At 53.6% G+C, this 24,291-nt stretch overlaps 8 protein-coding genes across 8 annotated transcripts; 4 read left to right on the forward strand and 4 right to left on the reverse strand.

Annotated features, from left to right (window-relative positions):
• Nucleotides 1–3,434: 3,434 nt before the first annotated feature.
• On the reverse strand, nt 3,435–5,253 carry COL26b_009789 (uncharacterized protein; the record flags this gene model as incomplete). Its single annotated transcript, XM_053182506.1, is given in 5 exon segments — nt 3,435–3,623; nt 3,638–4,242; nt 4,362–4,455; nt 4,503–4,885; nt 4,947–5,253. The coding sequence occupies 5 exon segments, from the start codon at nt 5,251–5,253 to the stop codon at nt 3,435–3,437; spliced, it is 1,578 nt and encodes a 525-aa protein (XP_053033505.1).
• A 730-nt stretch (nt 5,254–5,983) lies between these two features.
• Nucleotides 5,984–7,077, forward strand: COL26b_009790 (uncharacterized protein; the record flags this gene model as incomplete). The annotated part of the gene is made up of 2 exons (XM_053182507.1): nt 5,984–6,039; nt 6,102–7,077. The coding sequence occupies 2 exons, from the start codon at nt 5,984–5,986 to the stop codon at nt 7,075–7,077; spliced, it is 1,032 nt and encodes a 343-aa protein (XP_053033506.1).
• Nucleotides 7,078–7,279: 202 nt separating this feature from the next.
• COL26b_009791 (uncharacterized protein) lies at nt 7,280–8,317 on the reverse strand (the record flags this gene model as incomplete). Its single annotated transcript, XM_053182508.1, has 2 exons — nt 7,280–8,200; nt 8,249–8,317. The coding sequence occupies 2 exons, from the start codon at nt 8,315–8,317 to the stop codon at nt 7,280–7,282; spliced, it is 990 nt and encodes a 329-aa protein (XP_053033507.1).
• A 1,774-nt stretch (nt 8,318–10,091) lies between these two features.
• COL26b_009792 (uncharacterized protein) lies at nt 10,092–11,510 on the forward strand (the record flags this gene model as incomplete). Its single annotated transcript, XM_053182509.1, has 6 exons — nt 10,092–10,164; nt 10,248–10,364; nt 10,420–10,507; nt 10,558–10,695; nt 10,745–11,212; nt 11,264–11,510. 6 exons carry the CDS (start codon nt 10,092–10,094, stop codon nt 11,508–11,510), a joined length of 1,131 nt encoding a protein of 376 aa, XP_053033508.1.
• A 682-nt stretch (nt 11,511–12,192) lies between these two features.
• On the reverse strand, nt 12,193–13,177 carry COL26b_009793 (uncharacterized protein; the record flags this gene model as incomplete). Its single annotated transcript, XM_053182510.1, has 3 exons — nt 12,193–12,684; nt 12,750–12,923; nt 13,001–13,177. The coding sequence occupies 3 exons, from the start codon at nt 13,175–13,177 to the stop codon at nt 12,193–12,195; spliced, it is 843 nt and encodes a 280-aa protein (XP_053033509.1).
• A 3,751-nt stretch (nt 13,178–16,928) lies between these two features.
• COL26b_009794 (uncharacterized protein) lies at nt 16,929–18,656 on the forward strand (the record flags this gene model as incomplete). The annotated part of the gene is made up of 4 exons (XM_053182511.1): nt 16,929–17,175; nt 17,341–17,654; nt 17,705–17,992; nt 18,042–18,656. 4 exons carry the CDS (start codon nt 16,929–16,931, stop codon nt 18,654–18,656), a joined length of 1,464 nt encoding a protein of 487 aa, XP_053033510.1.
• Nucleotides 18,657–22,301: 3,645 nt separating this feature from the next.
• Nucleotides 22,302–22,737, reverse strand: COL26b_009795 (uncharacterized protein; the record flags this gene model as incomplete). The annotated part of the gene is made up of 3 exons (XM_053182512.1): nt 22,302–22,433; nt 22,504–22,636; nt 22,703–22,737. The coding sequence occupies 3 exons, from the start codon at nt 22,735–22,737 to the stop codon at nt 22,302–22,304; spliced, it is 300 nt and encodes a 99-aa protein (XP_053033511.1).
• An 831-nt stretch (nt 22,738–23,568) lies between these two features.
• On the forward strand, nt 23,569–24,278 carry COL26b_009796 (uncharacterized protein; the record flags this gene model as incomplete). The annotated part of the gene is made up of 4 exons (XM_053182513.1): nt 23,569–23,668; nt 23,725–23,796; nt 23,851–24,057; nt 24,124–24,278. 4 exons carry the CDS (start codon nt 23,569–23,571, stop codon nt 24,276–24,278), a joined length of 534 nt encoding a protein of 177 aa, XP_053033512.1.
• Between the last annotated feature and the right edge of the window lie 13 nt (nt 24,279–24,291).

The following is a 24,291-nucleotide window of genomic DNA, read 5'->3' on the forward strand; positions in this document are numbered from 1 at the left end:
TCGCCCTGAAAAAGGATAGGATTAGGGTTGTGCAGAATATCTTCATATTGGAGTATCTTGACAGTTGTTAATTTTGACGGTTGCTGAATGCTGATTGGATTGAAAATAAGAAGGAAGATGGGCTTAAGGATGTGTCGCCTGACAGGAAGAAGCGGTCGACGTTTTCTTTTTGTAATCAAGTTCTGGATGCTTTCCACTGAATAACAATGTTGAATATGGATGATGTCTTGGCATAACTTGGGCATGTTCTGATCACCTTGCAACCTAAGATTCTGTTATTTAGCTTGTGAAATCTAGGTGTTGACTTATCCCTATATTATGGCTATTATTAGGCTAGTAGATAGGACTTGTTGGTTGGAAGACATAAGTTACGTAAAAGGTTCTACAGACTTCGTCTTATTATAGGTAAATTATCTATATATGTTCTAGGCCCATGTTCTAGGCTATAACAGACTGGCCTCTAAAGAGATAGACTTAGTTAGATAATATCTACTTCTAGTTTAAAGATACTATTTACTATTAGGTTCCCTGTTAGATCTAGCTTCACTATCACGAATACGATAGAGGTATGTAAGCAACTTGGAAGCTTCTGAAAGCTTTTGCATTGCGACCTGCCTTTCTGAGAAGTCTTGGGTTGGTTGGTTGGTACTTAATATGATTTGAGAATGACTTGTCCCGCTGAGACCTGCAGTGACTGCTCTAGCACTAACAATAGTGAGGGCCCTCGTACCATGTCCCTATTGTTATTGAAGTTGGCGAGAGTGTGTCGATATGAACTTAGGAAGGCGAGGGCGGAATGGACATGAGTTGCTTGTGGACTGTAGTGAGAACTCTGTTGGTTCTGTATCACACCTCAGTTAATAGCCCTGTTCCAATGGTTCTCCCCACTTGTATGCCTGCACACTGTGGAGTCAAACATGCATAAAGGGATCGTATCCTGCGACTTGCTCTCAGTTTATGACTTGGCTCCAAGGGTTGGATACACTATATTTTGCTGTGCTGTTGGTGGCAGCCCACTTTATGGGCATCTCCCTGAACAGTTGAATTAATGTGATGGGTTAATCTGTCAGAAGTTACTGTCTAACTAGGTAATAGCAGCACGCTTTGCATACTGTAACCTGCCGTGGTCTGTCTTGAGCTACAGGTGCGATTTGAGAGGTAAGGTATTCGCTTGAGCTGGACTTGTGTTTATGGGCTGACTGCAAACCACATAAATCTTCTAGTGGCGCTTGGAAACGACATGTTAGAAACATGGAGGGTGGCGCTCATTACACGAGGCGAACACGGGTTGAGAAGAATGATATAAAACAACCTCCGCCCATCGAGAACAATTTCTTAATCAACTCTTCCACAGGCATTCTTTCAGTCAGCTCTCCGATTCCCAGCCAAAACCATGAAGATTATCACTGCTACCGCTCTATCTTTGATGATAACTCGAGTCAGTTCTGTCCTGCCTCTTTTACCAAATACCTTTTGCTGATGCCCTCAAGATCCTAGGCCAGGAATCCTCTATTCCGGGCTACGGCGTCGACGAGATTGAGTGGGAGGTAGAAACAGCACCTGGCGCAGGATTCGTTTCTGTCAACGGCACGATCGAGAATGTCGGTGCGGAAGTTACAAAGATCAATCCGAATTTCCGAGAAGATTACGGACTAGACAATGGGACCTTGTCTGAGGTCATCGCAGCTTCTAGTAGCCACGAAAAACGTCAGGCCATTGTCCGGGAGTTCTCTCACGAGTGCTTCGGCAGATGGGGCCCGGCCGATCGGGGCCGTGTGCGGGAAGGCATCGAGTATCTCTACAGAGTGAACGGCAGACCAAAGAATGGCCCTGGACCAGGCAATTGCGGCCGGGTCAGCTGTTCCGATTTCGCGGCAATTTGGTGGTGTAACGATGTAAGTTTATGTTCTCATGCTCTTGTTTGAAAACCGTTAGATATTCTTTTGCTCCTCTTCACGGTGCGATTGGCATCGCCTACGTTCCTCGCTATCAAAATTGTTTTCATTCTATGTAAACATAACACATCTGACTGATTCAACTGCAAGGCCCCTGTCACCAAAGAATTGGTCTCATTCGTGAGTATCGGCAACGGAGCTTGGAAAATATACGAGAACTGTCAAAAATATGCGGCCGGTACAATTCTCCGATACGACGTCGCTGGACAGGCGTTTCATCCTACCAATTGGAATGTCATAGTCAGAGGCGATTGGTGTTAGATGGAATGTCTACGGCAGTGCCCAGACGCAGAGGCTGGTTGATTTTGCCTTGGAGACGACTCCTTGGATTGTAGCGACTAAATTTGATTGGTAGATTGCTGCACGGCTTGCCTTCGCCAGCTGTTCTCGGACCATGGAAAAATGCCCCTGATTCTTTCTACCTTAGGTTTTTGCTGTCGTTTTTGGAATAGAATTCGGCATTGCAAGTATGGAGGAAGAGAGTGTGACTTTGAAAAAGAGAAAAATGTTAATTAGATGATCAGTTGAATCTGGGACTGGTGGGTGCTTACTACTTGGTAACACCGTAAAAGCATCAGTGCACTACGAAACACAAATTATCTGTATATGTCCCCTAAACACATACCTTAAAGTATTATCCATTAGGTTATAGAAGCAGTGGCTTGTTCTTCTTGAGTCTCTCCACAGCCTTTGGTTTTTTCCCCTTTGCCGTGCTTGAGAATTAGACAACCTCTTGTTCGTTAGGAAAGACGAACTAGATTTGCTAGTTTGATAGAAGATCTGGAATGCTGGTTTACATCCTGTAAAAGGACGTGGACCCCTGCCCCAGGATTCAGTAGAGGCTGCAGTCATGTATGCAGTTCAGGTATATCAAATCAATGAAGAAACATTCAACGAGACGCCGATATGTCGACCTGATTCACTCGAAGCGCTGATTGCGTTCAGTTGAAAGAACCATGCTTAGCAAGACTTAATCGGGGCTTTTTGTGAGCGCTTCTAGATCGTGCTCGAACACTCTCGTTCTCATGACTTCATCCCAGGTATGTATTGGATATGAACAACACCAAACGTATACCATTGTCATAATCGGGGTATCTATTCTACAGCGACTGACTGACTGACTGACTGACTGACTGACTGACTGACTGACTGACTGACTGACTGACTGACTGCTGACATGCTAGATGGAAATAAAGCCGTCCACCCCAACTCAACCGCCGCCAATCTATCGCTTCTTTTCTCTTTACCTTGATTTTGGCCCTCATCCACCCTTTGGCAAGATTTTTCCCTTGCCGTCCCCAGCTCGCCCTCACATCTTCGCCAAAATATGGTACACACGACTCATTCAAAAACTAAATCCGCCCCGGGAGAAGAGGGAATGGTAGGTCAATGTCTGACCCTTTTCCCACGCTAAAAAGAGGGTAGCCTCGTAAAATGGGGCTTTATGGTGTGGTAGTGTATGTCGTCTCAAAAGGAGCTTCAGGAGCCGTTCGTAGGTTGCTTGCGGTTCATCAGACCGCTAAAGAACGCCTCCAGCTTGTCGTTGTCCATGTCGTCGGGGTTCTCGTTCGCGGTGTCGGCCGGCGGCGTGGTCGGTTCCTGTGCAGAGCTGTATGCCTGACGGTCCTGTGTCTCTGTTAGTCTCCACTCCTCATCATCCGCAAGACCCTATTAGTGCTCACCTTAAGCCGCTGCACCATGTCGTCGGCATCCACCTGGATGCCTCCCATGTTGAACTGCACAGGTCCGATGTGCTGGCTGACCTTGCCGTCGCCCTGGCGCAATGTGGCGCCGAGGTCCGGCTCGTCCGCGCGCTGCTGGCCCGTCCTTGACTTGGTTGCGTCCGCCTTCTTGTCCTCGGCGCTCCTGCTGCGGTACTGCTCGAGCGTCTGCAGACTGGACCCCAAGAACTCTTGTGTGTCTGTTGACGACATCTCCAGCTGCGAGGGGTCGGCGTCGCGGCCCGCGAAGGAGATGGCGCTGCCTGCGCTGCTGAGATCGCGAATCCAGTCCTCGTAGGGAGCGACTGCGGATGACCACACCTCACCGTTGTAGTCGCCGTCCGCCTTGGCCTTGGTTACGATTTCGAGGCCCTCGGTGGTCATGGGTGGGGAGGGGAAGGTGGATTGCAGGTCGTGCGACCATCCTTGGCTCGTGGTCTCGACGTCGAAGCCGTCGCGCAAGACGCGGATCTTGCCCCAGGAGTCCCAGTTCGGGGGCACGAGGATCTTATCCCTGTCGATCACGTTGTGCTTCAGCGGCTGGCGTTTTAGGAGAGAGGTGATGCCTAGGCTGGAGTGTACGAGGCTCGATATCGAGGAGGGGACGTTCGGAGTGGTGTATATGAGTGATGCGCCGTCTACAGAAGTTAGCTTGGTGCCTGACAAGATCGGAGGGCGAACGTACGTCTTAGTAAAGCTGTTCGGAGGTATTGAAGGACTTGATCAAAGTCTCCCTCCTTCCAACCTTGTGTCTTTTCCAACTGCTCCATCTTCTCCGCCTAGAACTTGTTAGCATTAGTCCTTCCCCTGCTTGCCGAAGACTCACATTTTGGCAAACTACACACAACGGCAGTCCAATACCCTCCTCCCACTCGCCAGGGCCGAGAGGCAACGCGACATCTCCTTCGCTGGTCGTCGCTCCTGTGCCGTCGAGGTTGGTCGAGCCGCCGCCTCTACCCCTGTCCCTCCAACTGACCATGAGCTCCTCCATCGCCGCTTGACACTCGTGGCTCGAGTTCTCAAGAATGCTCCGCATAAACAGGATCCATTCCCTTAGTTGCCGCATCCACATGTGTGGTGTAGACCAGTCCAGGAGAATGACCATTAGGGTATTCGGTATCGTCTCGGGGGTGACTAGCGGCTGGATGAGTTTCGGGAAAGCTTCTGACGGCGTCGACAGCATGTAGAGGGAGATTCTCGCCAGGATGTCTGTGCAAGCAAGTCAGCGGTCAGAGCTACAAGAGCTAAAGATAAACTTATTCCAACGCACCTTCTTGGTCGGCGTCCAGAACGTCGTAGTAAGTGTAACCCAGAGCGAAGCTGTTTGCGACAGGCGGTGTCTTGGAGCTCTGGCGGTCCAGGGTCCGCTTCTCGCTGCTGTGCGACAGCGACTCGATAAACTCCCGCTGCGAGTCGGGCGTGCCGCCGAGCACGATCATGTTCTTCTCCGGTAACCGCTTGCCGCTGGCGACGTTGTCGAGCATGGAGCTCCAGAGGTCCTTCTTCTCGCCATTGCGCCCATCGGACCCCGCCGAGGCCGAGGTGTACGTCGACACCCTGTTTGCACTTGCCGTCATGATTGTGTTGATCCGCGAGGACGCATGAGGGGAAGCGATTGGGTCTTCGTCTTGGTGGTGAGTGGTGGGTGCCTCGGTTGTTGCTGCGAGCGGTGGTGTTGTCGTGGTGTTTTGTGGTCCTCGGGGGGAAGAGGTGGGTTTGGCAGTTGACAGCTTTATGCAATGGACAAACAAAACACGTCGTCCGTCGTTCGGGATCGCGACTCAGGGGAGGATGGTGAGCTGGCCTAGGATCACGGGACTCTTGGAGGCGGACGGATACGTAATTGTAGGAAAGAGAAGATCGGAGAGGCGAGCAATCACAGCAATATTATCACTAAAGAGGCTGCAGGTCTGCCTCGAGCAGCTGGGCTGGTATCTTCAACGGCCAGACCAGCCAGTTCATGCCCCCTTCATCAAAGTGTCGGGAATTTGGCTGCGCCGGACCGGCTGTTTTCCCGAAGCCTAAATGTGCTGTCATGGCACGGCACAGTGCGCTACCGAAGTGCCAATTTAGGGGTGTCTTTGGCGGGCGTTGGGGGAAATGACGCACTGACGCTGCTACGCGAGCCACCTTGTCGGCCCGTGGTGTGGTGTGGTTGTGCGTGTGGAGCTTGCAGCCGCAGCGAGCTTCACTGGATGTCGCTTCCTTCAGCCTTGCAATTGAAGCTCGTTGCGCCAGCCTTCTTTTTGCAGGCATACATCAACATCTCGCAAGCAGGGAGCGTAAGCTCTCGTTTCAGCTGCCAAGATGAACAAGATCCGCGCGATCCAGGAGCTCAATAAGAAGGAGATTGAGCACGGAATGTAAGTTTTCACCACCGCACCTGCGCCAACTCCTGCCTGTCCGCCAGCTAACAGTAGAGCAGCTCCCCCGAGGGTTCCTGGCACGTCGACTACCGCGACACGGCGTACATCTACTTCGGCGGTCTCCCCTACGAAATGTCCGAGGGCGACGTGATCACCATCTTCTCCCAGTTCGGCGAGCCCGTCTGGCTCAAGCTGGCGCGCGACAAGGAGACGGGCAAGTCCAAGGGCTTCGGCTGGCTCAAGTACGAGGACCAGCGTAGCACCGACCTGGCGGTCGACAACCTCGGCGGCGCGACGATCGGCAGCCGCATGATCAGCGTCGACCACGCGCGGTACAAGTTCCGCGACGACGAGGATCCGGACGAGGGCAAGGTGGACTGGGAGACGGTCGCGAAGCTGGAGGGCGGCGGCGGCGGCGACAAGACGGACGAGGGCTCTGAGGACGAGGAGGAGGAGGAGAGGCCGCAGCTTCCTGAGGAGAGGGAGCTCGCGCTCCTGATTAGAGATCATGATGATGACGACCCGATGAAGGAGTTCTTGATCGAGGAGAAGAAGAAGGAGATCCAGGAGGCGTTGGCGAGGAGGGGGGGCAAGTCGGAGAGGAAACACAGGCATCGTCACAGGTCGCATCGGTCACATCGGTCGCGAAGACACGATAGCGATGAGGAGATGAGGGATGTGGATCGAGATGAGGACAGACACCGGTCTCGGAGGTCGCGTCGCGACGAGACGCCGGACGATAGGGACAGGAGGGACGGAGAGAAGAGCTCTCGTCGGGAGAGGCGCCGGGGTGACTCTCGAGAGCGAGAGTCTAGGAAAGACGACAGGAAAGACGATAGGAGTCGGAGAGATAGGGATCGTTCAAAGGACCGGCGGGATCGGGACCGCGGCGGTGATGAAGATCCCAGACGGGAGCGGCGGCGCCGTCACCGGGATGAGTCCGAGGAACGCTCCCACAGAAGGCCAAGGGATCGCGACGAGGAGCCACGGCACAAACGGAGAAGCAGGAGCAGATCACCGCAGGCTCGACGATGATGTAAACTCTCGCCAATAAAGCGATACTTTCGCTGATACCCCATGGCCTAATTTCTAGCACAAAAAAAGCGATGCTATCGCTGATACCCCTTGATGCCTACAACCATGACGACAACCATGATGACAACCAGTAAACGCCGTGCCGTGGCCGTGAACCAACATTTCCCAAAACATTTCCCAAACGCCTTGCGATCAGGGGTGTCTAGCCACTACCCAAATATCTCTTCCAGCCTTCCCGTGTAAGATAACGACGTCCGTCCTCGGCCTTGGCGATAATGAACTTCTCCCACCTCGCATCTTGGCCCGCACCAATGACCACCAGACTTTCCTCGTTAATCCAGCCGATGAGTCCCTTCTGCGGTCGTGTTGTGCCAAGGGGAGTCTGCTCTGAGAGGGGGAGGCTGCCCATGAACGGGTCATCGCCGGCTTCGAATGGTGCGGATGCGAATGAGTAGACGTCTGAAAACATTCTGGGCATCAAGGGGATCTTGCCCAGAAACCCCCATCGGCCCTTGCCGTCATCGCCTGGTCTGCCAGCGAGAATGCCAGACCCAGCCATTGATGCTGATGGACTCGTTGGAACAACGACACCCCTCTTTGGATGGGGGACGTCGAACACATGCAACGTAGACTTGTCTGACGTGCAAGCCACCTTGGTGCCCTCCGGACTAAATCCAAGAGAAAAGATGGTTGCAGGATCCACGCCTCGTCTCAGCTCAGCCACCTTCGCGCAGTTGCTCGTCGCGAAGACTCGGATCAGCGTACCCTGCTCGCTTGCTGTAGCCAGCGATTCGCCGTCTGGGCTCAGTTGGATGGCTCTGAGTGCTGAGGAGTGCGCGGGGATGATGCTAACGTTGCCAGTGCCAATATCCACGAGTTGGACCTGGCCAACTGTTCTACCTGGGAACGCAATAGTTTTTTCTGAGAGGCAGCAGAGGCCAAAAGGGTTGTTTGTGGTCTCATACACGGCCTGGAGATCGGGTGGTTTCGCAAATGAGTATACGCGAACGCTGTTTTGAAGCGCGACGACGATGCGGTTGCGGCCAATACGAACGCCTCTTACAGGTGTTAACGAGGAGATTTCCATGGCCACCTTTGATTTGAGACCGTCCCAGATGATGGCCTGTCATGTTTAGTACTCGGTCTTGCCAGAGCGAGGAGGAGCACGCACTTTACTAGAACTGAACTTTGGCTGTCTTCCGCCGCCAACAAGTGCGAGATAATTTGTGGTGCCCATCATCTCAACGAGACCAATGCCTCCATTGAAATCTGCCAAAAAAGTCTCAGTCCTGCTCATGAGTCTGAATGCCACGGGCGCAAACCTTTAGAGGCCTTAAGAAGACATGATTTCGTGTGAAAGACTGCGCGATGTTAGAGACGGGTCCTCCGGAGGCAGCGAGCAAACAAACGTACTGCAGATGCCTGTGTTAAGGCCGACAGAGAAGCAGCTCGCATCATTATTGAATGAAACCGACAGAACGACCGTGGACGGCGCTGTCTCGATAAGCGGCCGGGTATTCATCGTCGGCGAAGGGAGATGACGATGGGCCCTCTAAGCCGGTGTAGCAAAGTGATGCCGTGGCCTGTGTGACGACGCTGAGGGGCGCGGTTGTAAGGGATGGGAATGCAGATGCAGATGTAAAGGCTGGGCGACCGAGCCAGTATTGTGCTATTCGTCGAAGCTATTCGCTATGATATCATTCTTGAAAGATGTTTCCCACGACGTGAGAGGCCACTGTAAGCTGTTTGACGATGAGCTGGAGTCTCTTGAACGATGGCCTTGTCGTTACTTGAGCGGGTCGCAGTCAGCTGGACAGCCGAGTCAGGAAGTTATGAGTGCCAACAGGGGCTGCTGATAGGTGGACGTGCTGGCTGCAGTGGACAGCGGCCTGGTCAACACTTGCGCAGGAGCTGTTTGATGCGATCCTTGATTTGGTTGCTATTCAGGGCGATGTTCACAAACGATCCCGTGGTCGGTGTCTCAGCAGAGAAGTCAGCCTGGGACAACCGTTATGGAAATGAGGCACGTATCATCGCTTCCACAGCGCCGCAGGAAGTTAAACCGTTGTTGTGATGAAGGGACGGTGTGATTAGAGCACCTGCCGTGGCTTGACAGGTGGCACCGGCCAAGCCGGCAGCGAATGGCTGCAGCGACGCGAAACATGTTTGGGCTGGCAAACAGAGTGATTTCAACGCGTTGCGACCAGGCAAGTGCACACAGCAGTGTGTCTGCCCACTGTCTGCCCGTTGGCAGTCTGGCCAACAGCGCACCTCACCTGCAGCATTCATCTGCCACTGACAATCGCCCAGCTTCGGCACGGACCACGCTGAGTCTCGTGACCTGTCACCTTCTTTCCCCCAAAATTGCCCGAGGATACCCCGCTGTCCGTGCTAGCCCCCAAACAGACTAGCGTCAAATTTTAGGGAAAGGAGCGTGGGCCGGGGACTTGCTGTCCCCCTGAATTGGGCGCGCAGGAGCCAGCAGCGTTGGCCGTCAATTGGCTGAGATCGCCTTGGGACCTCCTGCCGCAACATTTTGTGTGAAATTGCATTTTCCAACACCCGTCGGTCAAGACCCTCCCGTCCCCTTTAGTGCTGCACCTGTGCACCTGCACCTCCCGTCCTAAGTTCTGACACCCCAGGCCAGTGTCCATTGTCCATTCCACTACAACGACACTTGGGATCCAGCAGTCCTTTCGTTTCGTTCCGTCCACACGACACGACACGACTGACGTTCGCTGTCCCCTTCCAATTGCCAACATCACCATCCTTTCTTTCTCGCCGTCGTTGACCTGGTCGACGACTCCTTCATCCGACCGCGTGCGAGTCTAGCCGTTACACCTCAACCACCGCCGTATGTTTGTCCACATCCCCTGAATCCAGTTGCACCCTTTGCGTCTGGCCCCCATCAACAATTCCTCCCCCAACCTCGACTGCGAGAAGCCACCACCGCCTCAGTCCATCTGCCACCCCTAGGATAATCCAGCAGCTGACCACCAACACCGATACAGAAGATGATGCGCAGAAAGAAGAACGTGAAGAAGGGAATCCAGTTCTGTTTGATGGTCTGCGGAGCATCAGGCACTGGTACGTTCGAATCCCCCCCTACGCGGCCACCCCGTGTCCACTCGATCTCCGAGTCCCGTCGACTGACCCCGATACCCTTACAGGAAGAACGACCTTTGTCAACACTCTCTGCGGCAAGAGTGTGTTGGGCCACAAGGAGTCGGACGACCCCAACAGCGCGTCTGTCGAGGACGGTGTCAAGATCAAGCCCATCACCGTCGGTACGTGTAACCCGCGTCAGGCCATCCAACCACCGCCAAACTAACACCCACACAGAGTTGGAGCTGGACGAGGAGGGCACTCGCATCTCCCTGACGATTGTCGATACCCCTGGTTTCGGTGACCAGATTGACAACGAGGCCAGGTACGCCGTTTAGCCAACACACCGCTGCATCTCTTGCTAATCTGCCGCAGCTTCTCCGAGATCGTCGGCTACCTTGAGAGACAATATGATGACATTCTGGCCGAGGAATCCCGTATCAAGCGTAACCCGCGATTCAGGGACAACCGTGTGCACGCCATGCTCTACTTCATCACCCCCACCGGTCACGGGTAGGTCCAACGAGCCTCATCTCCCATTCGCCGATGCTAACGTGCCTAGTCTCCGTGAGCTTGATATCGAGCTGATGAAGCGCCTCGCCCCCCGTGTTAACGTCATCCCCGTCATTGGCCGTGCCGACTCCCTGACTCCTGCTGAGCTGGCCGAGTCGAAGAAGCTTGTTATGGAGGACATCGAGCACTACCGTATCCCCGTCTACAACTTCCCCTACGACATTGAAGAGGATGACGAGGACACGGTTGAGGAGAACGCCGAGCTGAGAGGCCTGATGCCGTTCGCCATCGTCGGCTCTGAGGAGGTTGTCGAGATTGGCGGCCGTAAGGTCCGCGCCCGTCAGTACCCCTGGGGTGTTGTCGAGGTCGACAACCCACGCCACTCCGACTTCCTCGCCATCCGCTCCGCGCTCCTCCACAGCCACTTGGCCGACCTGAAGGAGATCACTCACGACTTCCTCTACGAAAACTACCGTACCGAGAAGCTCAGCAAGTCTGTTGAGGGCGGTGCTGGAGTGTACGTCTTGACTGAGCCCCTTTCCCTGCATCACGCACTGACATGTCACAGTGACTCGTCCATGAACCCGGAGGACCTCGCATCGCAATCCGTGCGTCTCAAGGAGGAACAACTGAGGCGCGAGGAGGAGAAGCTTCGCGAGATCGAGATCAAGGTCCAGCGCGAGATCAACGAGAAGCGACAGGAGCTCCTGGCTCGCGAGTCGCAGCTCCGCGAGATCGAGGCTCGCATGCAGAGAGAAGCATCGGCAGCAGCGGGCGGCCCGGCCGAAGCCAACGGCGACAACGAAGCCAACTAATTCACCCTTGGCCCTGCTTATGGTTACCCCGAAACTGCGACGTTGGTCTTTTTCTATACTGGCGTTGGTTTCCGTGCTGTGTTGAAAGAGAAAGAACAATATTCCCCTACCCTGCGAGTTCGTTTCTCTGACACGAAGATAAAACCCCAAAAAGGTCTACTACGAATGCGACGACTGGGAAGAGGCTACCGGTTTGGTAGAGGCTGTGGACGGAGGCGGTGTATAGTCTCGAGGCGGAGCAGATCTTTCGGGCGAGGTCGCGGGCGGGGTGAGTGTGTAGGACGTCTGGATTATTGTTACCCGTCGATCTGCTACTCTTATCCCGATTACACCGCCCCACCGCATCTTTCCGGCTGTGCCTTTGTAGCCCTTTTACTAACGCCCTCATTTTCCTTTTCTATTAGTGGACTTCTAATGCAGATATCAAATTACTTTACCGCTTCATCAACCAAATGTGTCACCTAAGTGCGCGTGTCTTGTGATGTGGAGCCAATCTTGTGTTTGTTACTACCTGATCTGGTATTGCGAAAAGCAGCAAACACTCAAAGTCCCGAACACGCAAAAGGAAACTATCCATACACTACTATGAGAACGCAAAAGCACCATTCTATTAAAACGATTTTGTCGGCTTGCAAGTCCAATCTCCCTGTTCATCCTCCACCTGTTGACGACACAGTCCAGCTTAGTTGTTCTGCTGGCTGTTGAGGATCCTCAGAATAGCCAGGAACAGGTTGATAATGTCAAGGTACAGGCTGATGGCGGCGGCGATCTCCTCCTCGACGTGGTGCTTGCGCATGACGAGCTGTGTGTCGACGAGGATGTAGGCGCTGAAGATGAGGGCGGCGAGGCCACCGTAGACGAGCTCGCCGGTGGAGCTGTAGGGGAAGAAGGCGGCCATGAAGCCGAAGAGGACGAGGCCCCAGAGGGCGCCGAAGAGGTAGGGCATCCAGGAGGTGAAGTCGTACTTTGTCTGGCAGGCGAAGAGGGTGAGGAAGACGAAGATGCCGGCGGTGAGGACGACTGCGTTGAGGACGATTTCGGTCTTGTAGAAGGAGACGATGACGGAGATTGTGTAGGCCTCGGTGAGGGTGAAGAGGCCGAGGAAGAGGAGGTTTGTCGGGTAGGACTTGCGCTTCCAGTAGGTGAGGAGCATGAAGACTATGGAGCCGAGGAGCTGTGCGCGCGAGAAGTGTTAGCTGGGTGTTGCGTATACTTTGGTGAACGTTATGGGAGACGTACGGATGCCCAGACGAGGCCTGGGTGAGACTGGATCCATGTCTTGTAGCTCTGGCTCCAGAAGCTGAGGGCAGAGACGATGCCGGTGGCGATGAGCTGGACGGTGAGGATCGCGTAGACCTTGCGGATGAACTGGTTGCGGATGTCGGTTGTCGCTTCGGCCACGGAGCCGCCAAACTGTCGATGCGTGTTAGTCGTTGCGTGTCGCGATGGCGCGGTGCGACGCAGGCGAGGAAGGGGGGAGGGAGGTTTACCTTGAAGTCGTCGGGGATGTCATCGTCCTGGCTGCTGCGCGGGGCGCCGCCGCCGAAGAGGCGATCGGTGTCGGCGGCCGCGGAGGCTTCGGCCTGGTAGGCGGGGGGCGGCTGGGCGTAGCTTGTGCTCTCGTCCGGGTCGCTCGTCGGCGCGGGAGTGTACTTTGCGTTGGACATTTTGGCGGTTGCTCTCTCTTTCGTGTTCGCGCTACTGTGAAGGTATCAAAAGGGGTTTGCAATGTCGTTGCGAGAGTTTGCGGTGCGACGAGGAGGTGGAGGTTGGAGGGGAAGGTTAGCTGGAGGCGACGGGTGTAATGGAAGGTCGTTGTCGTCAGGATCATGTGGGGAGGGTGCAGTGGTGATGCGACCGGCGATTATGAGATTGTGGCTAGTGGCTGCAGCCTGGAGCCTGGGGTAGAGTGTGGCGGAGTCCAAGGTGGGGTCATGTGATGGGGGAACTTGTGGCGTTGGAATGCACGGGGAGAATCTTCAAGGTTCTGTTTTGGTTTGTGCAAAGCCCCGCTATCATAGAGTACATAGTCGACTAGGACGCATATCACTATATGCAGAATATGCAGCTTGAACTCCCTGCCACCTTGTCGTCTCGTTCGTTCCTGAACGCGCCCCCTTGACAGCAAGCGCGAACGCTAAAAACGGCGGCGAGGCAGGGGCACGCTTCTTGCGCTCTCTGAATGATTCAATTTGGGCGGACAGGCTTGGCAAACGCGTGGTCTGATGTTGCCATGTTGGGTAGCAGTTGCAGCAGCCAGCAAGCAGGCAAGCTGGCTGCACCATTCTGCTGCTGCCCCTCAATTCTTGATGCAATCGCGACCGCCACTTCCATTTTTGCGACAACAGGCAGCTGTTGTTCTTCAGCGAAAGAGAGATGGGATGAAACGCGGCATCCGATATGTCAGTGTAATGGTCGGGCTGCCCTTCCGTGCATGGAACATTTCATGTGAGGAAGAGGGCTAATCCTTTTCGTTTAGGGGGGGCTGTCTGTGATGCGAGGTCCGTCCGTATTCGTCTGGTTTATTGTACGGATACGTAAGTGCAGCCTCATCATCACATTTTTGGGTTGGTGGTGCAGACGATAAACATGTCGCGGCTCAATAATTGATGATGACGAGCCCTTTCGGGGGTGTCATCATGGACGCAAAAGAAGGTTTCTACCTTAGCACGGAAGGATTGGGATGGGAAGAGCCTTGGGAGTGACATCTTGCGGCTCTCTCGAATCTTGCGCTGGCGATTTAGTGTTCTGACGGCAGTAGGCCGACTCGCCCTAGAGGCGAGTTTGGGAGAGTGACGATTGGTTGGAGGGGGTGTGTGTGGTGTGTGGGCGCGGCGGCTAAAGGGGTTCTGTACCTGAGAGTGACAGCACCCGACCCGACTGCGCATCATCTCCAGAGCGTGAAATGTCGCTGGCTGGCCCTCGCGGTGGACGTGCCTGCCGGAGTCGGTGGACGGGACGGGTTGACCAAACATTGTTTATCGGCGCATTGTTTGGTTGCACAGATGGGATTTCTGGGAAATAAGGAGCACTGAAAAAAAAAAAAAAAAAAAAAAAAAAGGGGGTGGCACGGGAAGAGCTGAACACGGACACCCAGAAAGAAAAAAGCAAAGAGAGAAGAAAGTGATTGACAGGGGGCTGGTATATGCCAAACGGCGATAAGTTGATAAGGCGCTGGGGTGGAGGAAAATCACTTCATTTTAAAGTGAACGGGCAACGAAGATGAAGATTGTCCCCTACCACCGTTTCTCGTCGCACTGGCGAATTGGTGTCCGTCCCCCCGCGGAAGCCCGACATCTTTTTTTCCCAATAGCCGCCAACTTGTATGTGTTCCGTCGCATCGACAGGGAAGAAGTGGTGGTCGTAAACGAGATTCAATGACAATCCAATTGGGATCAATGGCTCGCCAAGGTCGAAACTTGTTGAGGAAAAGGGCGACCCGCCACTGCTTGTTTTTTCCCCTCCTTTTATTTTCCCTGTCTGTATCCGTAGCCTGTAAGTACGCTACGAACACTACTTGAGTTCTTGCGAGTGCTTCGCTTCCTCTCTCCACGCTCAGCAGCAGCGGCCCCTCCCCGTAGCATGTCTAGCGTTCTGTCCCGTCCTTGGCCCTTGGTTTTGGATATTGCTGTTGTGTCTTTACCATGTTGCTGTTCAGCACCCCCGTCCATCTGCCGTAAGCCCAGTTTTTCGTCTAAATAGACTTTAATCATTGGCGACTTTTGGGAGCCAAAGAACCTGACAACGACGGTAATGGATTCCGACATGGACGAAGGTCACGGAGAAAAACGTGGTGCTTTGCACAAATGACACTGGCGGCGGATTGTGGACAGGGCCAGTGGTAGTCTCAATTTTAAGCTCCGTCCAATTCCACGGCTACGGCTGCAGGTGCAAGCAATGGGCACACACACACACACCCGGCACACACTGGACAAGACAAGGCGGCGGCGGGATAGGGGTCCCCCACCATTCCCTCCAGCGTCCCTCGAATAGAGAGCGAGCGAGTACGTACCTGTTTCGTACCTTGATTTCGTCCATTGAATGGCGGAAGCCTGTGCAAAAGACGAAGAGGAGGACCCCTGTGTCACGGTTGGCCCCTTTGGTATCCAAGGTACCTGCCCTGAGCACCTAGGGCCCTTTCCCTTTCCCCTTCTGCAAAGGAAAGGTCGCAGGTTGCCCACATCCCTTGTGCTGCCCTTCCATCTTTTTTTTCCCTTCCCGCCGCCCGCCGTCTTGTTGCTCCCTCTGCTACCGTTTTGCTTGGCTGCGTTGCTCACCGCCTTTGATGAACCCTCGCTGCCGCTGTAAAGAACGGGCGATCTGTGTGTGAGCTAGACGAACCCAGTCTTCCCCCCTGTCCAGTCCCAATGGCAGTTGGCCAGGGGGGAAGTTGAATTGGTTGACGGTCAGTGGCCACCCTCTCGCGGGCGGCGGTCGACTGGAGGGCCCGGCTGCTTCCCTCCCCGGGGGCTGTGGACATGGATGGGAATGGACACCACTCGCTGGGCCTGGAAGGCGTGGAAGTGGAAGGGTGGAAGGCTACGGCGCGGTGCAAGGTTCAATTGTGGAGTGGAGAATTGCGAGGCGAGTGGTTCAAACTTCAGCGCTGCCGTCGTGGATGGTGTTGCACCCTTCCAAATCCACGTACCTTGTACTTAGTAGCTCGCCAGATTTCGAGCTAAACACCCACACACGGTACCAAGAAATTGCTCGCAAAAAGTATCCTCGACTTCTTGTTCCCCCCACCCAACACCCAACCCACCTCACCTCGCGTCTCTCATCTTTCACTCTCTGTGTCTCTTTCGCTCTCCAACGAGTCTCCAGTGACCGGCAGGACGCAGCAGCACCACCACCACCACTACCACCACTGAGCGCTGAACGAGAAAAGCACACCTTACACGGAGCACTTCTGCTGCACGCCCTATCCCGGCAGCTTTCTGGAGCAACAGAGCACATCCCGGTCCATCCTGGCCCAGTACCTGTGTCCTCCTGTCCAGAGTTCCAGGTCCTGCCACCGTCTCCAAGGTTCGGTCTGCGTCTCCATTGTGTGCGACGCTGCCCTTACAATCCCATCTTCTCGATCTTCAACCTCCCTAAAACCGACCTGGTCGTTCGTTTCCTCCCCTCTCCCTCCCCTCCCCGAGTCCACGAAGCAGAAAGCGCCCCCTTCGACCGAGAAGCGCTCTGCTCTGCACCACAAACCAAACTCGCGCCTGCAGGGAATCCCTTCCACGACCGCCCGCGTCGCTATCAACCCACTGCCGTCAACCAACCCGGCCTTGACACCACGGGAAAAGGGACACTGCCTCTCGTCCTCCGCTCACCGACCATCACGGTCTTCCCCGCGACCTCAATCCGAGCCGTCGCCTCCCCAAATCACCCCATTGAGTTCCAATTGGGGCTCGGTCACAACCCAACATGGCCGACACCGCCGGTTGTGAGGCGACATCGCCAGTCTCCCCAATCTCTCCCGTCTCCCCCGTCTTCGACAAGCACAGCTCCAAGATCAAGCGCAACGCCAGCACCAAGCAGCTCAAGCTCATGAACGGCCCCCTTTACCAGCAGGGCCACAACAACGTCAACGTCGTTCTGGTACGAAGGGTCAGGAGGAAAGATGACAGCGCCTGGAAGATGCTGAGCAGGTGGATGGTCGAGAACCAAGTCGGTATGTCTGCCTCTTTGTCCGCCTCCTTTGCTCCCAATTACCCCACACACGCGCCCGATCTCAAGCCACTGCCGGAGCAGCCCTATGTTCCACGGCAGACGATTGCTTCGAGACATTGTCTCCATGTGTGAGGTCGCAGACCATGCTAACGGTCGCTGCTTTCAGGTCTCTCCTTCAACCTTCTCGCCCTCCTCTTCCTCGCCCACTTCTGCATCCCCAAGGCGCAAGCCCACACGATCAAGTTCTTCACCCTCTCCTACAAGAACCCCGAGACGGGCCTGTATGGCGCCGGCCTCGGCGATGCCTGCCTTCTCACCTTCTGCATCATCCTCTTCACCGGCCTGCGCGCCGCGACCATGGAATACGTGCTGGCTCCCTTGGCCAAGGGTTGGGGCGTCTCGAAGCGCAAGGACCTGACGCGCTTCAGCGAGCAGGCCTGGCTGTTGATCTACTACCTGGTTTTCTGGCCTCTGGGCATGGTCAGTGGTTCCAATGGCATAGTTGCGCGACGCAAGCTGACATTCTATAGTACATCTACAAGACGTCGCCTTACTGGCTGAACCTGAAGGAGCTCTGGACGAACTGGCCCCAGCGTGAGCTGACCGGCCTGAACAAGTTCTACATTCTGGCGCAGTGGTCTTTCTGGCTGCAGCAGATTATTGTCATCAACATCGAGGAGCGCCGCAAGGATCACTGGCAGATGTTCACGCACCACATCATCACCTGCTCCCTGATCTCCGCCTGCTACGGCTACCACATGACCCGAGTTGGTAACTTGATCCTGGTCCTGATGGACGTTGTTGATCTCTTTTTCCCTGTATGTCTTATCCTCTCCCAATTAACACCAGTGTGCTAACAATGCGCAGCTTGCCAAGTGCCTGAAGTACGTCGGACTCAACACTCTCTGCGACTTCATGTTCGGCGCCTTCGTCGTCTCCTGGCTCGTCGCCCGCCACATCTTCTACGTTATGGTCTGCTGGTCGATCTACACCGACCTCCCCGAAGCCATTCCCGAGGCCCAGGCCTGTTTCTCTGGCAAGGCGCCTAACGTGGCCGGCCCCTTCCCTCCACCCGAGGGATCCATGACATGGATGCTCGAGCCCTTCTACAAGTTCGACGGCACTGTCTGCTTCCCAAGCGTGATCAGGTGGTCTTTCCTCATTCCCCTCCTCGCCCTTCAGGTCATCACCATTGGCTGGTTCTTTATGATCATCCGTGTCGTCATGAAGGTTCTCCGCGGCGGAAACGCCGAGGACACCCGCAGTGACGATGAGGGCGAGGCTGAGGAGGAGGCCGACTACGTCTACGAGGAGGCCCAGCCTCTCGAGCAGGAGGTTGGTGTCGAGGACCTGGACCTCAAGAGCTGGGAGCGCAGATCGGGCATCAAGAGGCAAGCGAGCGCCTCCGGCGTCAGCCTGCCGGGCCACAGCGACCGCAAGGAGCTTCTGGGCAGAATCGGCTGCGAGAAGCAGGTCGACTAAATCAGCATGATGGATACCGCAGTCTTCCATGAAGCATGAAAACGAGGCGTCACGGGGACGGGAGAAGACAAAGACGTCCGGATGTACAAAGCTGGTGTGGGAAGAGAGGAGTTCAGAGGCGATCGTACTCGGGCCGGATAGGTACGACTGCCGCATTACTATTTGCTAGAAATTCATGTGTGCCACACGCCTGGATGGCGGGCACCAACACAGACATAGATGACATTTGGTTTGCTTTATCAAGACAAAAAGGGAAAAAAGAGTTGTGTGCGCGGGAGGTCCGGGAGAGGATCCGTCTCGTCGCATTGGGATCTATTCACACAGTCGGACGTATTGAGAAATGAACCAAAAAAGTATTTTGAGTTGATGCATGACGGGAGTGCGTTTTGATTGTGATTTTTGGTGACGTGTAGTTTGATGTAAGTGTATGCGGTTGAGAGGGCTGCGGAGCCGCCCGGTGGGTCTGACGCCGAGTATCCGTGCCGGAAGCCGGTGATCGCCGGCGGGAGCTGGCGACTACTTACCGCGCGGGTTGTCAACTGGTGAAACAGATGTGTACTGCCAACTCAGCGGTTTTGCAGACCTTCCTTCTCCTGAGCCCGGCAAGACTATCCAACTCTGCTTGTCTTCTCTAGATTGCTATATATTGTCCCCGGGGGGGCAGGATGATATCTTCAGGCCAAATGGGTCGGTATCTATGGTCGACAGCTTTTGTGCCTGCTTCCGATTCTATCAGCGTATGGCTTTGAGTCTCGGTTGTAATGTAACTCGTCAGTCGGCGGTAGAATTTACGGATGATGTGTGTCAACGGTTGTCTGTCTCTGTCTGGTTTCGTTGCTGCTGGTCGTTGATTGGGGGTGTATTTATAGGAGGGCTTAAGATGGGTTGAAGATAAGGTCGAGATTGGTTCAAGATGAGGAGTTGTGGTCTTTATAGCGGGTCAGGGGATTGATGCTGGTGACATCGATAGCCATAATGATGAAACCATGATCAATCGCCGTCGACGAATAGTCTACTGGAGCAGAGGTGCTTTTATTGATGAATGGGGGATCTCTTACCGTCTTCAGCGTCGGTCGTAGGTCCTGGCGGCTGGGGCTCTAATCTAATAAGTATATATATATGAGAGTGTTCGCTTGAATTCGTCTTCTGACAACCTAACAATTGGGTGGTCTGTACGTTCGGCCAGTGCAACAATCTGTTGACACCAAGCTTTCGGGGACTACAGGGGCAGGTTGGACATATTTCGCAAGCTCGTTGGTGAATTTCCTCCGGGAGAACTCGTCTGTATCTCAGCGTTTCTTTCGCCCGGTAGCTTTCAGCGAGTATTCTGCATGCGTTACGTTCGACGAGTTTTCTATCTCGGCGACTTCGGATGAGGGGTGGTGATCTCTGTGATGGGTGGTAAGGGACAGATGCTGCTGGAACCAATACACATCGGCGACAAACACCGATTGCCTTCAAAAACAGTCTGGTAAAGAGCGTGCTATGTTATAGGTGAATGGATGTAGGCTCTTCTGGCGCTGGTGGCACTGGGACAGTTGCGTTTAGTGTAAGCGTTAGCGGTTGAGAGCTGCGTCAGGGGAGGAATATATAAGGCATCTGGGTGGTGCGCACTTGAATTTCGGGTTTTGACAGCCAATTCCTGGCGTGAAGCGAGGTTTTTCCTATCAACTCATACACCGCTGTCGAGAGGACCGTCGCCAGAGCGGGCACGGCCGGACAAGACCATTAGGGGTTTCTTTCGTCGGCACACGTCCGCCCAATTCTGGTTTTCCCGTCCAGTAGCTTTTAGTGAGTATTCCATTAGTATCACTCTCGATTGCACACGTTTCAGCTTTCCATATGGGAAACAGTCGTCAGACCAAAAGAGGATAAATCCAGTCTAGACTGACTGAATCCTCTCCGGCGACACCTGTGTTCAACAGAACGAAGAAGCATTTTCGTTTGCAATCAACCTTTCAAAAGTAAATTCGCTTTAAGTAGCATTGTTTCTAGTGACAGGACAGACGGTGCGCAGGGAACAACGACCTACCTATCATCGCTTTTACATTGCAGAATGGTCACACGGCGATGGGGTGGATATCGTCTTGAAGTCAAACGTAGGTAGGTATGAGCCTTTGGAAACAGTTCCGTGTCTGGGTCGCACGCATGGGGCGCTTGAGCCTGCGTATATATTCTCAGATCTGCATGGCTTAGCTTCTTCCCATCAACAAATGCGAAGACAGCCAGCGATGTGATAGGTTGTTGTTGTGGCTGATCTCCACAAACGAATCCTAGCTGAACTGTTTTGTTGCGGGCACTGTCAAACGGTTTCAGTCAAACAGCCTCAAGGCCCTCGCTTTGTCGCTCCCCCTCTTCAGCTACATGGTATTCAAACTAGTATACGTCGGAGACTGGGACCGTTGTTCCATTCTCGCTGATTGTAGCTTGAACCGAGTCTTTGCAACTGCCCTTGATGTGCACGTATTTGGGCCTAGTTGTCGAATGTTTTGAAGTTATCGAGCCGTTGGAACACCACATGATCTTTGTCGGTGCACACGAGAGAGAAAGCAGTTTGAAGGGTAGCTTTATAGCTGGATGTTGGTCCTGAAGGTAACGGGTCTTGGCAGGCTTCGTGTAAGGTTCTCTCATTCTGTGCTGTGATAACATTTGTCGTCGAAGAACAGACTCCATCCGGTGCGTAGTAAGTACAAAAGGGCCTGTTGCAGCACTGAGCTGAGGTCCCTGTGAAGCAAAGAAATCAGAGAGCAGTATCTAGCAGTGTGTCATCTGGTGTGGATACGAGGTATGAAAGACTCCCGTCCTAATTTCAAAGCATCTGAAGCCTAGATCGAACCTGTGATGCTTTGCGCTACAGCTGGTGGCTTCGGTTTATGTGTAATAATACCGCAGCAACGCGGACGTTGATGAATGGCGTTTTCAGAACGCGCGCTCACACGGTTTCATTGCATTGGAGGCTCAAATCCCTCCCTGAGAATGTATATCTTCAATGCTCATCTAAACATCAAGACAAACTTTGGCAGGCAGGCACTGTCATCCGTAAACAGTTGAGATCATGAAGATGTTGTTTCTTAAACTTATTGAGACTTCTTGCTAAACAGTCGCCGCAGGGAAGTGCTACGGGTTAGCAATCACGGGGACAAGGCGTCCACTGGCTGAGGGGAAGGTCTCATGGTAGGACTTAACCTCTTTCCACGGCTTGGCGACGGAGGCTATGTGCGAAGGCGAAATGACCTGAATGAGGACTGCCACTCCCTTCGCAGAGTTGAAGTATCTGGGCAAATGCTGTTAGCTGATGATCTAGGATGTAGGGACTTAAGAGACACCGGAGCTAGCAAACATAACATCATAACGCGAATTATATAGTCATCAAGACGACAGGAACGACTGGACGGCGGGAAGGAATGGGCCATACGATAGCTGATCTGTTCAGCTTGGGATATTTACTCAAGTAGCAGAAAATTGTTGAAGACGTTGGTCTGAGATTCGTTTCGAAATAGAATCAGTGGAGGTCAAGTTTACACATTGTCAACACTAGTCCGCTCATAGTTACAAGGATTCAGGTTTGCCTTAAGAGCTCAGTTACGTTTCAAAAGTACAACAAGATCAACCCCCTCAGCTCATCTAGCTCTGTCCTTGACCATTCTAATTAGGGCAAGAGCCAGTGTAGTGCTCGCAGTTCGCCTTGAAAGTGGTATCCGGGACCTCCTTGCCGTTCTCAATCTTGAAGTAAAGCCTGGCGCAGTCGGCATCGTTGATGGTATGGCCCATGATGCACTAATACGTGATAATCAGCAACATGCTGGCGAGAGCCGCGGGTCAGATGAAGAGCGTTTGTGAAACTTACGCCATTGATGTTTCGCGCCTTGTCGCTGCAGAGCGCTCCTCCGAAAGCCTTGCAAACATGGGCGGCTGCAACGATCTCGGGCCTGTTGACGTTGAAGCAGTTGCACATGTAGGCGTTGGCGGTGACGGTGCCGCTGCATAGAACTATAAGCCAGACCGTTCATCTCCGGAAGGATGCAAAGCTGATGAAAGCTACTCACAAGGCGGCGAGATACATGTACTGAAGAAGCTTCATGGTTTCTGGTGAAGTATGATTGGTTGTAATCAAATGACAAGTGTAGCTATCGGTTCGAAGTATGGTGAAAGATTTGCGTGACGAGTATCGAGGAGGCCGATGATTTTATAAATTTGCGAGAGGAAAATCGTGATGGTTTCTTGACCTCATTGACAATTCACATGCAAGAGACTTGATACAGATACGATGCCTGTCACGGAGAGGACGGAGATTGGAGATTCTCAACCGAGTCAGAGCTGTCTAACCTAGACCCTCTCGGGAATTGAAAAGTTCGATATCCCACTGGTCACTAGAGCACTTCCTGCGCACGGGCTACTTTTGACTTCGCATCGTGAGCACGCAACCTCGGAGAAGCTGTCACGAGATATCATGTAGTAGATGAGAAATCTTGTAACTTGAGACACACTTGGTAGATCGAATTTCATAAACTTCTCGTATCTTGTACAAGTGTGCAAAAGTCCTCTGACGGCCTCAAGCTAATGAAATTATCCCGCAACTATCCCACCGGCCTTCAGAGATATTTCCTCAAATGCAATAGCTTCAGTTTAGCTTGGGCCTTTAGATGGTCTGTATCCAGATATCAGACTTTTGCACGTAAATTGAATACCTTGATGTCCGAGTTTGGAATGCTTTGAAGCGGATCAAGATGCTTCTGCAATCGAGTACTGAATCGTCCACTCGTCGCGCCATCTTAGGAGAACACGAACCGTCTTAAACATAAAAGGCCCTGATTCTATCGCCCTCGAGTAACGCAACTCTCATCTTGTCCTCATCAAGATTTTCACTCATTCTTTTCAATCATTGCCAGACCACTGTTCGCTCATTACCAAAATGAAGACGTCGGACCTCATTACTGCTCTTGCCCTTGGCGTAGTTGCCTACGGGTTACCTGTTGCCGACGATCCTGCCAACAAAGAGCTCTTGTCAGCAGGTAAGAATCCTCCTGTTCCTTCTCAAATCTTGCAGACAGCATCTGACTATGTACAGGCCCGGACACTTGGACCCCCGCGCCGGCTGATTCGGTCAGTCTTGGGAACCTTGCTTCCATCGACTTGTCCAGTAAGTTCTCTTATCCAAGGTCAACGTGTAATGATGACTGAAAAGGCGCGCCAGACATCCAGCCCGCAGCAGACAACGTCAATGTCGAGGAACGCGGCCTCGCCCCCGCTACGATCGCCGGTCCGACTTTCCATCCCGCCTGGCTCCCTCGAGTCCGTCCTGCCGCCCAGGCCATCACGATCGCGGGCCACGCGCTTCTCATGACAGCCTGGGTCGATGCCCAGAACCGCATCTGCATCATTCTTGATGCAGCTTTCCCAGGTAGGTCACAATGTCAACTGCCGTGTTATGTAATTGTGACATTGTGCTGATGCTCGCTCTACTCAGGTCTTCATGGAACCATCATCGCAGGTGTGCAGAATCTGCACAACAACCTGGCTGTTCTTCCTCACGTCTTTGAGCTGGGGAAGACCTACGTCGCCCCGGACAACCAGGCAGAGATCCAGCCTGGCGACACTTGGCGTTGGTTCTGGTTCAAATGAGCACAGTCCTTCA

Source organism: Colletotrichum chrysophilum, assembly GCF_026319265.1.
Source record: "Colletotrichum chrysophilum strain AFK26 chromosome Unknown scaffold_98, whole genome shotgun sequence".
Classification (NCBI taxonomy): domain Eukaryota; kingdom Fungi; phylum Ascomycota; class Sordariomycetes; order Glomerellales; family Glomerellaceae; genus Colletotrichum; species Colletotrichum chrysophilum.